The 13228-nt window shown below is 47.9% G+C and overlaps 1 protein-coding gene across 6 annotated transcripts in view; it reads left to right on the top strand.

The window, feature by feature from the left end:
• Positions 1 to 13228, top strand: part of ATXN7L1 (ataxin 7 like 1) — a gene marked incomplete at its 5' end in the record, with an annotated part of 246286 nt that overhangs the window by 107232 nt on the left and 125826 nt on the right. The window contains one exon of one of the 6 annotated variants that reach the window (XM_081243476.1): positions 5096 to 5561. The exons of the other annotated variants lie outside the window; for them this stretch is intronic. Coding sequence (XP_081099602.1) covers positions 5096 to 5195 — 100 coding nt within the window. The 3' untranslated portion in view covers positions 5196 to 5561. Of the gene's footprint in view, positions 1 to 5095; positions 5562 to 13228 lie in introns of those variants that run through there. 6 annotated transcript variants of the gene reach the window in all.

Genomic DNA, 13228 nt, shown 5'->3' with positions numbered 1-13228 from the left:
CTGAAATAAATCATAACACTGGGAAGCTCAGCATCTCCTGTCTGTAGTTCCATGGAATGCCACTCATCAAATCAGTGTCTCGGCAGAAGCCGACAAGCACCCCTGAATTAGAACTAGGGGTTGGGCTTGATGTTCCACAAAGCCTTGATTACAGAAAGCCGATGGTGAAGGAGGGTGTGTTTGGGTTCACCTCAAGTTGCCTGCTCTGTATGTGGCTTGAAAGATACCTGTGTGGTCTTCTACACAGCCCACGTGGACTTCAGATTCTCTCAGTTGCATAAAACTAAAGTCACCAGGTTATTCCCAAGAATGCAACAGGCAGAAGCGGTCTCCTGGTGCCTCTTAGTTGCCTCGTGGGTGAGCCGTGACGCCCCCGTAATTGAACGCTAGGCCTGTGTGGTGGATGAACTTGGCTGGCCAGGGCAGGCCTTGTGCTTGTGTCAAGGGGCTGAGTGTGTTACTGGTCCAGCCAGACAGCTTTGGTTTCTTCTGTGGCCACCAGTGATACCTTTCACCCCTGCAGCAGCTGGGTTAACTGGGCATCCATCATCCCAAGGGCTCAGGCTTGGCTGGATTAACTCAACTTCATGCCTAACCACAGGAAATTGATCTGCCCCAATAGTGTTTCAGTGAATCCTTGAACGTCACTGAAGCGGCCTGAGAAAGGAACCAATGTGGAGCATCTTCTCAAAGCGAGATCTGCTGAGCATCGAGCAGATTCTCACACAGGCCACCGGTGCCGGTGACCAGGAAGAGTTGGTGGCCAGTTCCTCATGACCCGTGGTACTGACGGAGGAATGCAGCGTGAACTTTAATGTTTAAAAATAAATCCCCCAATTGAGCTTTAGCCAGTGCTTCATACTAGTAGTCTTCTAGGGGAGGCTCTATTTCCTTTTATGTTCCTCCAATTAATGAGCAGCAAAATGACCCAGTGGGGCTTCGACGACAGCACAGGATAATTTGCGTGGGGTTAAAAGATGGGTCTGGGGCTTCCCTGGTGGTGCAGTGGTTGAGAGTCTGCCTGCCGATGCAGGGGACACGGGTTCGTGCCCCGGTCCGGGAAGATCCCACATGCCGCGGAGCGGCTGGGCCCGTGAGCCATGGCCACTGAGCCTGCACGTCCGGAGCCTGTGCTCCGCAGCGGGAGAGGCCACAACAGTGAGAGGCCCGCGTACCGCAAAAAAAAAAAAAAGCAAAAAAAAAAACCAAAAAAAAACCAAAGGTGGGTCTGGGTTCCTGTTCCTGCCTCTTCCAGCCTCTGTTCTTCACCTATAGACTGTTTGCTGCATCTACTTTATAAGGTTGGGGAGGATCAAATGAGTTAACAAATGTAGAGATATCGAGCCCAGTCATAGGAAGCACGATACATCTTAGCTCTAAGGCTGAATAAGGCATCTTACTTACAGAAAAAGAGGGGAGGAAGTGTGACTTCATGGAAGATGATGAAACAACAGAATAGCTTGTTCGTTAAAAGACAGGCACAGGGCTTCCCTGGTGGCGCAGTGGTTGGGAGTCCACCTGCCGACGCAGGGGATGCGGGTGTGTGTCCCGGTCCGGGAAGATCCCGCATGCCACGGAGCGGCTGGGCCCGTGAGCCATGGCTGCTGGGCCTGCGCGTCCAGAGCCTGTGCTCCGCAAAGGGAGAGACCACAGCAGTGAGAGGCCCGCATACCGCAAAAAAAAAAAAAAAAGACAGGCACAAAACTAAGTGAATCTTTAAGGTAATTCTGCATTTCATTCATGGTGAGATCACATAATCTTTTTTTTTTTTAAGCTAAAAAGGCTGAGCCAGCTGTACATGATATATTAAACCCACACATTTACTTACTTTAGAAAAGTTACTATTTTGAGAGTATGATCATTCCTGGAAAAAAAACAATTTTGGTGTGCCTCCTGTCCATTGAAAAGACTCTTTACATGTAAGGAGTGGTTTCCATTCCTTGAATCAGGGTCTTCGAGTTCTGCTCTCTTCTCACGCTTTGTCACAAAGCAAGGGAAGGGAGGACTGTGAAATCCTTGAGGAAGGAGTTCCTTCCAATTCCGCTTCATCGCCCCAGAGTGTCTGGCAAATAGTAGGCACTCAGTCAACGTCTTATGAATGATTTAGATATTTAATCCTTTAAGTCAGTGATATTCAGCCCTTAGCCGTGCATCAGAATTGTTCCTTTGGGGTGGTGGGAGGGGTTCGTTTAAATACAGGTGACTGGGTCCCACCCCCAGAGTTTCTGCCTCCGTGGGTCTGGGGTCGGGCCCGAGAATTTGCATTTCCACCAAGCCAGCAGGTGATGCTGATGCTGTTCCCCCAGGGGCTGTACTTTGAGAACCACTGCTTTGAGGGCCACTCCACTTTTCCAAGCCTTCCAAAATATTGACATCTATAACTGTCTGACCTTGCCCCGTAGAACTGAGATATTAAATTGCTAGGGTTTGATCAGATGGAAGAGCTGCCTGAATTATTTTTTTATCAACAGCTACATTGTGCCTCTTGTACGATTATGAGAGAAGCGAGAACGGGATCTCCTCCTCCTTTATGACTGTGGCAGGACACAGCCAGCGGGCTGGGGTAGCGGGGCGCACCTTGCAACATTTAAGCCAGATTACGTCTCCATCCAGTTCTGGAATCCACACTTAGTGTCAGATGCACTTAACTGCAAAGTTGAAACGAGACATGACCTTTTGCAGAAGCTGCAGGTGAGCAGAAAGGGTACAGGAGAGGTGCATATGATACATAAGGGGACACGTTATTTTGGTTATTTTGCAAAGTCTTTTCCTGCTGCCTGTCGGCCTAAGTCAAGTCATTAAGCCCCACCAAGTTCACAGACAAGGGAATTGCGTGGCCTGAGGAAGGCTGCTCTCTGCAAAGGGTCATTCTCCTAATGCCAGATGTCACTTTGGATCGTAGGCAAGGAGCTAGAATTCCAAACCCAGGCCACAGGGGAGCTCCTCCCTTACCTCCCCCTCTGGTCGGGAAAGAGCCCTCGAGACTGTGGGGACCCACAGTAGAGGCCGGGGACAGACAGTAGAGCGTACCAGAGGGACATCAGACTCCCTGAACAGAAAGGAGATCCAGATGGAACCTGAGAAGGCAATTGAAGGGAGGGAGGGGACCAAGGCCTTCCTCTGAGGTAGTGAGAGTGTATTAGTAACCTACTGCTACGTAACAAGTGACCCCAACCTTTAGCCACTTAAAACAATAACTATTTATTGTCAAGACGTGGGAGCAGCTTAGCTGGGTGGCTCTTGCTCGGGGTCTCTCGTGAGGTTGCCGTCCAGCTGTCTTCCAGGGCTCCTGTCATCCGAAGTCTTGGCTGGCACCTGAAGACCCACTTCCAGGGTGGCCCGCTCACCTGGCTGGTGGCAGGAGGCCTCGGTTTCTCGCTTTCAGTACCTTAGGCCTCCCCGTAGGGCTGCTGACAGCATAGCGGTTCACTGCCCTCAGAGACAACGATCTGAGGAAGAGGCGGGGGAGTCAAAAGGCCGTTTGTCACCTCTTCTCAGGAGTGACACACTGTCAGCCACTTGTGCTTGATGCTGTCCATTAGAAGAAGCCAGTCCCTAGGTCCAGCCCATAGTCTTGGGGAAGGGAGTGAGGCTCCACCTCCTGAAGGAGAGAGCCTCTTTCATCCTCCTCTTGCCGGGCTCAGAAAAGCACGAGGGTGATTGATAAAGGATCTTTGGTGAAAAATGGTGGGAGCTTTTAAAAGGACCCCAGAACGGGCTGAGGGAGTTTTGCCTGATTGAGCTGCGGATGGGTGGTAGGGGAGGGGAAAAGGCATTGGAAACTCTCTGAGGGCTTTGAGCCCACCATCCCACAGGGGTCACGCGGGCCCCTTCTCTCTTCCTCAGACAGGACTGAAGCCACCTCTGAGCCCCAGGGCTCAGGCTTGGTTCCAGAGAAGAGGGAGAAGAGGCTGGCTGCTTAGAGCCAACTCTGTGCTGGTGAGAGAGCGATAAACAGCGCTGTGCGTCTCCTTCTAGATTCTCTGCCTGCCAGGTCCCCAGGAGGGGAAGAACAGGGATTTCAGGCCGCAGTGATGTCCTGGAATAAAGAGGGGCTTCTGAGCTGTGCCTCTCGGGAAGGATATTTGGGGGGCAGGGGATGTTAGAAAGCAGGAGGGAGAGAAGCCTTGCTCTTTTTTTTTTTTTTTTTTTTTTTTTTTGCGGTATGCGGGCCTCTCACTGTCGTGGCCTCTCCCGTTAGGGAGCACAAGCTCCGGATGCGCAGGCTCAGCGGCCATGGCTCACGGGCCTAGCCGCTCCGCAGCATGTGGGACTGGGACACGAACCTGTGTCCCCTGCGTCGGCAGGCGGACTCTCAACCACTGCACCACCAGGGAAGCCCGCCTCACTCTTTTTTATTGAAGTGATCCCACTCAGGATGAGGGCTCAGTGCCACCAGGCATGACCACGGCCAACCCTTTGTGGCTATGGGTCCTGGGTACCACACAGACACCCTCTCACGGGGGGCAGGTGTTTATGTGGCCATCCCAGCTCCGTAAGTGGATTCCACTTAGCTGTCTGCTGTTGAGGATGCCAAACCCTTGGTGGTCATGTTGTACTGTGTCTCTTATCTTCCCCATCATCCCCAGGGAATAAGCTAATCAAACTGGCTGATGATTTTACACTGAGAAGGAGATAGCTAATAACTTGGATGACAAGTATTAGAATACAATGTGATGTGGATAAATTGGGTCCGTGTATTAAGGGCTATAAAATGAGATTCCATCAAGGCATGACTAATGGTGCCTGTGGAAAGGATTAATCAAATGCCCCATTCAGAGGCATAAGAATTCTGGTCAGATAGCTCCTGTTTAATGACCCTGCTGACCGCACCCCCCCACACTCCATTCCCCCTGAAACTGCTTTCTACTAGGAGATATATGGAAAAGAGTTTAGAGGAAAGAATTGAAAAATTGGGACATACATTTCGATAGAACAAGATCATGAAGATGGATTTAAAGCAACCAGTGTTTAATTTAGAAAACAACAAAAAAAGGCATTTGGCATGAGTAATCATTTACTAATGTCATTTCCAGAGGAGCCCTGTTGACACCATTCAGCAAATGCCAACAAAGCATTTACTTTCCAAAGGAAGAAAGCAAGACAAGAGAAATGAAGGCATCTTCAGGAAACGATCGGAGAACAGCCAAGCCATCGAGAAGAAGCAGGTTTCAAGGCAACCATACGGAAGGTAGACTCAACTTCTGAAAGATCTCGGAGGACTAGCGTTATCTGGAGAAGGCTTCCTGGGAGAGGAGACTCCCGCAGAGCCCTGAAGTGTGGACAAGCTTCCACGTACTGCAAATTCGTGAGCACGCTCTGGTGACAGGGTTTAGGGAGAAAATGGGCTGGAACAGAGCAAGGAGCACCCGTGGGATTCTTGTCACCATTTCCACCACCACCACCCTGGTCCGAGCGATCATCACCTCTCACCTGGACAACTGCAGAAGCCCTCCAGCTGTTTTCCCTGCTTCCACTCTTGCTCCTCTACAATTCATTCTGCACACAGAAGTTAGAATCAAAGAAGTTAATCATGTCACTCTCTTAACTTGTGTCTACCCATTGCTCTGAAGCTAAAAGTAAAAATCATTGTCATGGCGACAAAGTCTTGCATGGTCTGAACCACATCCTGTGCTGGGCTCCCTTTCAGTCTCTATATGCCAGTCAAGCTGGCGTTTAAAATTTCAGCACATTGGGTCTTCCTGCCACAGGGCCCTTGCACGTGCTTTTCCTTCTCTGTATATGATTTTCTTTCATCCCCTCTTCCCAAAACTCTGACTCATCCTTCAGAATGCATCTTAATGATTACTTCCTCTTGAAAGACTTCCTGATTTTCATAACTAGATCCACTCTCCCTCATACCTTAAAAGCAAATGTTTGTGGTGTAAATATATAATTAATGTCTCCCCTACTAGGCCACAAGTTCTATGAGGGTGGGGACCCAGACTTTGCATCCCCCAGAGCCTAGCACAGTTTCAATAGATATGTATTGACTGCATCATGACATTTAATTAGGAATAATAATGACACTAGTTGCAAAATTCTACTTGACCAGTATGTAAGAGAATGCCATTAGGAATTCTTACTGGCATGAAAACCTGAATTCCTGTCCAGACTCTGCCATCTGCTGGCTATGCTGGTATGAATAAATCCCAGATCCTCTCAGAACCTGTTTCCTCCTCTGTAAAATGGAGGTACCAATAGCCACCTCACATGGTTGTAGCAAGAAATTAATGAAATAATATAAAAGCATTTTCAACTGTAAAACCAGGCATAAATATGCCCCATCCTTTTTCCTAGTGCCTGGCACACTGGGTTATTAAATATCTGTAAGATGGAGGGATGGATGGATGGATGGATGGATGGATGAACAGATTATCATTTATGGAACCAGTACAAGAGCCAAGAAGGGAACCTGGCATAAGGATAGCACGATGGAAGCCAGAAGAGGAGAGAATTTCCAGAAGTAGGAGGAGGAGTGGTGATCACCCGGAATATCCTATACAGTAGAGCAGGCAAGAAGAATGAGGGGAAAAATCATTTAATTTGAGTAGAAGGAAGTCAGTGGTGACCTCAGGGCGTGTCCTGTTCAGCCTTTTCTTGTTATCTGTGCTTTCAATGACATGCCTTAATTGTAACTTAATCACTTTACTGATTTTTATCTTTGGGGGGGGAAATCAAATTGATTTGCACATACAGCAAAATTGGCCAGATTACTCCAGCTGCTGCCAGCAGGTGCTGACAAGCGCAGAAGTGAACGTCAGAGGATAAGAAAATACACTAAACATTTATTTTAATAAGGCCTAGAAAACCTTAGTTATTTAATAAATTGCCATGGATAATTTGGTTTCCGTTTCAAGGGCTGTTTCTTTTTTAACTCCCTGCGTTCTAGTCGGAATAGGGCTGTATGTGTAGGCAGGAACCTGTGGTGTGAGATCCATCTGAGGGCACCTGCTCGTTCCTGTGAGCATTTTCCTGTCTCTTTGATCGTACCTCACTACCTATCACCACCTTCCACGCAGACTAAGTCACTCTAACACACACCCACACACACACACTCACACACACATTCTCACACACACACAATTCTCACACAGTCACACACACACTCACACATTCTCACGCACACTCTCTCACACACACACACACACACTCACACACACTCTAGCTGAGCTCCTAGTCCTTTTGATTGGTTACTCCTGCATCATGGCGGCTTGGACTCACCTTCCTGCCAGGCCCTGATCCAGCCAGTCTGTTTGTCCAGAGACGGAAGGACAAAATCCCCTGCTTCAGACGGAAGAGTGTGACGGCTCACAGCCCAGCTCTGCTTCAACTAGCGCCCGCCCTCTCCTAGCTTAAATCTCAAGTGTGGAAAATGGGTATAATCGTGCTTCCTCAGAGAGGTGGTGTGAAGATTAAATGCCATAATGCGTGTAACGTGCTTAGGCCGAGCCCAACCCAGCCTGAGAAGTGAATTCATAGAAGCCCGGAAGCCATGGTAGATTTAACTCCCTTTCCAAGTTCTGCTCTATCTTTGAGCATCACTGCTGGGCCCCAGCCCAGCCTCCCCTTGAGAAATTTCACATGGTGGGTATTTCGTACAGCGGGGAGCTCTTAGAGGCTGGAGTTGGAAATCTTGAGGAGTCCATGAAGGGCTTTGGGGTGGGGGCTGGAGCTAGGGGGCAGGGACAAGAAAAGCCTTCAAGGAAGAGCTCTGTGGAATTTTTAGTGATCCAGAGATGAGGCCTGGAGCAACAGCAGGAACCAGCCAGGAAGGCAAGGGGTTAGACTTGAAACATCAGAGTAACACGGTCACAGAGCCCAGGCAGGAAGGAGTTCCAAGAAGGAGTATGAAGCGTTTCAGAAAGGTGAACCAGACAATAACTAAGAAAAAATCTTCTGAATCATATTTGCCTTTTCAGCGAATTCAGATTAATTTGGTTTTGAGAATTTTAAACACACACATTGTATTGGAAATGCCCTAGAGCGTTGTAAAAACCAGGGTTGGAAACCACTTTAGCATCTACACGCTAAGAACAGGAGCCAATCTTGCCAGCAGATTTTAGAAACTCCTGAGCCCAGCAGAGAAATCAGTCTGGCTGTCAAATCTACACTAAGTCCTTCTTCTGATTATCTTCCACCACTGCTCCTTCCCAGCCCCACTGCTAACAGTGAGGAGGATGCACACTCCTGATTTCTTTCACAAATACAACCCCTAAAAGAACCAAGGAAAGCAAGAAGAATAGAGAACCAGAATGGGACCAGTTAAGGCCTCTGTCTAATTACTTTTATCCCCCCAGTGTCTTTCAGGCCCCTTTTGTGGCTGTACAACTAATGCTGTAGTAAAGTTTTTTTTTTTTTTTTCTTTTTGCGGTATGTGGGCCTCTCACTGTTGTGGCCTCTCCCGTTGCGGAGCACAGGCTCCGGACGCGCAGGCCCAGCGGCCATGGCTCACGGGCCCAGCCACTCCGCGGCATATGGGATCCTCCCAGACCGGGGCACGAACCCGTATCCCCTGCATCGGCAGGCGGACTCTCAACCACTGCGCCACCAGGGAGGCCCTGTAGTAAAGTTTTAAAGGTTGTGTCTGTGGCCTGTTGGGTTTGAAGAGTGCCTTGACTTTTGCTGTTGTTGTTATCTCTCGTCTTTTTTTTTTTAATTGAAATATAGTTGATTTACAATGTTGTGTTAGTTTCAGATGTACAGTAAAGTGATTCAGTTATACATATACATATAAATATATATATACTTTTTAAATATTCTCTTCCGTTATAGGTTATTACAAGATATTGAGTATAGTTCCCTGTGCTATACAGTAAGTCCTTGTTGGTTATCTATTTTATATATAGTAGTGTGTATATTTTAAGAGGTCCTTGACTTTTGAATATTTTTATTGTATCCATCAGTTTGGGAGCTTTATTTTCCCCTGTGCAAATCAAAACAGTCCCCATACGTATTTAAGTTTAAGCGTTAAAAAACCTTCCATCTCCGAGTACGACACTGTTCATTTCTTTTGTCCATTGTGTGGGTGCCATAGCCCTGGAGCATATCATTTAGGGTCCTGGACTTACCGGGGGTGTCTGGAGGTCACCGTTAAGTGGATACATTTCTTTATTAAGTCAATATTTGATAAAGCCTTTTGAAAATGCTAATAAGTATGTTCATGTGACTGCCTGCTAAGATTAAAGAAAAAAATTTAAAGCTTGCTTTTATTGCTCCAAACCATAAGTAAATGGCCAGATCTATCTTCCTTTCATCTATCACTTATATTTATTACATTTGGTGAGTCTGGTTAGTGGTTTAGATTCTTTAGGTTTTTACTACATCCAGGCTTCTATTATGCAGTCGTCTCTGATAAAACCTAATGGGATACAACCCTGGACCCTGGAGCATAACGTGATTCCAGAGCCCATTGCAAATGTGTTTCCTACTAAAGCAAACTATAGTGGAAGACATTAAAAAGAAGCATTCCTCGGTCACTTCCAATTGCAAAAAAAAAAAATTTCAAAAATCACTAGTTCCACAGAGAGCTCCCCCCAGATCACGTTTTTCTCCCTGCTTCATTACTTCTATTGTGAGAGCTCCCTTTGCCCACACACTCATGAGAAAGCGATTATGGTGGGTCATGCCCTCCTTAAGAACATAGCTTGCATACAGGTTTTTTTTAAACAGGTGATTATTTGCATTAAGAATACATGCTCTTGGATGTGTTGGCATGCACCAAGGGCAAAACCCAGACAGCAGGAAACTGCAGGTTAGACAGCCTGAGTCTTCAACAGATAAACTGTATGGGAAATAGATGGAGGGAAGTGGTCACTTGAAAGAAGCTTAAAAGACATCGAAAAGGGCAAAACTAAACAACAGCATCTAAGGATACACACTAGGGTGATAAAACCATAAATAAACACAAGGAAATACAGTAAGTCCCCTACATACGAAGAAGTTCCGTTCCGAGAGTGCGTTCATAAGTCCAGTTTGTTTGTAAGTCCAACAAAGTTAGCCTAGGTACCCAACTAACACAATCAGCTACACTGTACCTGTTAAATCACTGCTGCTTTTACGCTTGCTTCCGGACATCCTGGGCTTGAAATATAGATACTGGACTACTGTACTCTGTACAGTACTGTAAAGCACACAAAAGCGCAACCACTTGTAGAGGATGCACACACGTGACAGTGCACGCCTGACACGTGAACTGACTTACGCGATCGGACACGTGAACGCACGTTCGCATCTTTGAAATTTTGCACCTTGAAGGTTTGTATGTAGGGACTTACTGTAAAGACCCTAAGTCAAGAGTGTGGCTACTTTGGAAGGAGGGAGGGGCTGCGATCGGGACAGACGCACAGAGGGGCCCTGGTGGCCGGCAAGGTTCTCTTCCTCCACCTGGTATCCACTACGAGGGTGTTTGCCTTCTAATCATTCCCAATGCGATGCATTTGTTTTGTGTGGGTTTGAGTGTCTGTGCTCTATTTTGGAGGACAAAGTTTTCATTTAATGAGTCCACTTGGGGTTCACATTACCTACAGTCTTTCAGGAATTTGGCTTTGGGGTGTGTCTTATAATAAAATATGTCTTAGTTTTCTCGTGAAGAAGAGTCCTGTAATTCCAGCGGGAAATGCACCAGTGGGATTGTCTGGCGGTTTAGTCAAAAATGAGAAGGAAAAGAGGGTCATTTTTTAATATATATATTAATTTATTTATTTACTTACTTACCTATTTATTTTGGGCTGCGTTGGGTCTTCGTTGCTGCACGTGGGCGTCGATTGGTGGAAGTTTTCTGGGTTCTGGTTGCTGAAGGCCCCTTTCATTTATACAGTTGATTGTCTAGTTTCTTGCTTTTCGTAATGGCTTAGGCCCTGCAAACCCTCCTCACCTAATCAAAAGCTAGACTCCTGACAACAACTGTACCACTCCTGCCCTTATTCCTCCCTGGTCTGGGGTCACCTTTAAAGACCATGGGGGGAGTCCCCTGGCGGTCCAGTGGTTAGGTCTCTGGGCTGTCACTGCTGAGGGCCTGGGTTCGATCCCTGGTCAGGGAACTAAGATCTTGTAAGCAGCGCAGTGCAGTCAAAAAATAAAATAAACAAATAAATACCTCAGGGGTTTGCTTACTTTACTTACCCCCGCTGTTAGTCCCCCACTTTCTCCACCTCTGTGGTCCCTGCAAATGCCAGTCTGAAGTGGCCACCCTAGTGTGATTTTAGGGCGACCTCTGACAGACCTGTCCCTCCAGCTGAGACATCATTCCTTTACCTCAAGGCTTTCACCAAAACATTTACCAACTTAGTGTGAATAAGGTAGACGAGAGTCTGTTTCAGTAGAGGGTGTCATCAGAAAGAACAAGACTCTGGAAACCTGAAGTGGGAGCCCAGTAAGGGAAGACCCGAAAGGGGGTTGGTGGGAATTTACCTTTTCTTCTTTTTTTTTTTTTTTTTGCGGTACGCGGGCCTCTCACTGCTGTGCCTCTCCCGTTGCGGAGCACAGGCTCCGGACGCGCAAGCTCAGCGGCCATGGCTCACGGGCCCAGCCGCTCCGCGGCATGTGGGATCTTCCCGGACCGGGGCACGAACCCGCGTCCCCTGCATTGGCAGGCGGACTCTCAACCACTGCGCCACCAGGGAAGCCCTACCTTTTCTTCTTTTTCTTCTTCTTAGCAGACCTGGCCTCAACGTGTTGATATTTTTCAGCTTCAATCTAGAATCTCACTAGAACACAACATTTGTATCTGCCCCTGAGGCTTCATGAAGCTATTTGTCCAGCTCCGTCAGTGCATAAGCCTGAGTCCAAACCTGTTTGGGAATCAGCAGGGTAGGTCAGCTCCGTGAGGGAAGGGACCTCATCTGGTTTTGCTCCCCATTCAGTTCTCAACCTCTGGCACAGGGCTTGGCACAGAGTAGATGCTCAGTCAACACTTGATGAACAAATGAATGAATAAACAAGGGACCGGGCCAACATACAGCTTGCAGCAGCAGAGGGAGCACAGGTGGGCAGTGAGAAAGCCACCACTGTCACTCTGCAGGCCCCTGGGGACATCACCTTCCTGATCACCTCCACCCCTGAGCATCTCCTCATCTGCAGCCCAGGGTTGACCAGCCCTGCTCTGTGCCTCCCTGTCCTCAAGGAGAAACTCAGCCAACATCTCATTCTTGAGTAGTGACAGCTCTTACCACATTTCTCCCACCGGCACAGCACTTTGGGGTCACGGAGTTATTTCCCCACACACTGTCTAAAGGCTCACTACTCAATAATCCCATGCAGGGCTTCCCTGGTGGCGCCGTGGTTGAGAGTCCGCCTGCCGATGCAGGGGACGCGGGTTCGTGCCCCGGTCCGGGAAGATCCCACATGCCACGGAGCGGCTGGGCCCGTGAGCCATGGCCGCTGAGCCTGCGCGTCCGGAGCCCGTGCTCCGCAACGGGAGAGGCCACAACAGTGAGAGGCCCGCGTACCGCAAAAAAAAAAAAATCCCGTGAAGTTGGTAGCTCCTACTTTATAGAGGAGGAAACTGAGGCCGAGAGAAGGATTAAAATGACTTTTGAGGGGCAGGGCTATACCTAGAACCTGGAACTTGGGCTTCCCATGTCCAATATCCTTTCTGCTGCACTGCCCTAGGCCCTGTTGCAAATCCAAATAAAGAGGGATGAAGAGTCGGCCCTTGCCCTCAGGGAGCTTCAGATCTAATTCAGGCACAGAAAACTACCTTAAACAATAGATATGGGTCAGTAAAAATATTGTAGCACTGCCTGGTCCTTCCCCTGTTTTATTTCACACAGATGCCGTGAAAGGTTATTTTGCTGTTGTTTCGTAGAAAGGTTCTCTCTGTGTAAACTTACAGAATATAGACTGGCGTGGCCCAGCAGTCTTCACTGTCTGCTGAAATGGGGAGGAGGGGGAGAGCTTAAATAATAGAAACTCAACGGAAATCCCAAAGCCCTTATTTTAACTAACGGTGTGAGTCCCACACTTCAGCAGACCTCATTCGAAATAACCACATCATAGATAGAAAAAGGAAAGCAAGGATCTAAATAATCCATAAGCTAGATCACCATTCCCTGACACCAGTGCTGTAACAGAGTTAACACTGCTGCCTTGCACGCACAAATGTCTGTGCTTTTGGACTTTCTTCCCACCAAGCCCTCTCACATCTCTTGCCTCTGCTGATACTCTCCATGACCCCATGCAGGAGGCAGGGCTGGTACTGAGGCTTAGAAGCATCACGTGATTTGTC

The sequence above is a fragment of the Mesoplodon bidens genome, assembly GCF_964165515.1.
Source record: "Mesoplodon bidens genome assembly, chromosome: 9".
In the NCBI taxonomy this organism is placed as follows: Eukaryota; Metazoa; Chordata; class Mammalia; order Artiodactyla; family Ziphiidae; genus Mesoplodon; species Mesoplodon bidens.
The sequence above is the reverse complement of the archived record's forward strand: the minus strand, read 5'-3'. Positions and strand labels throughout refer to the sequence as shown.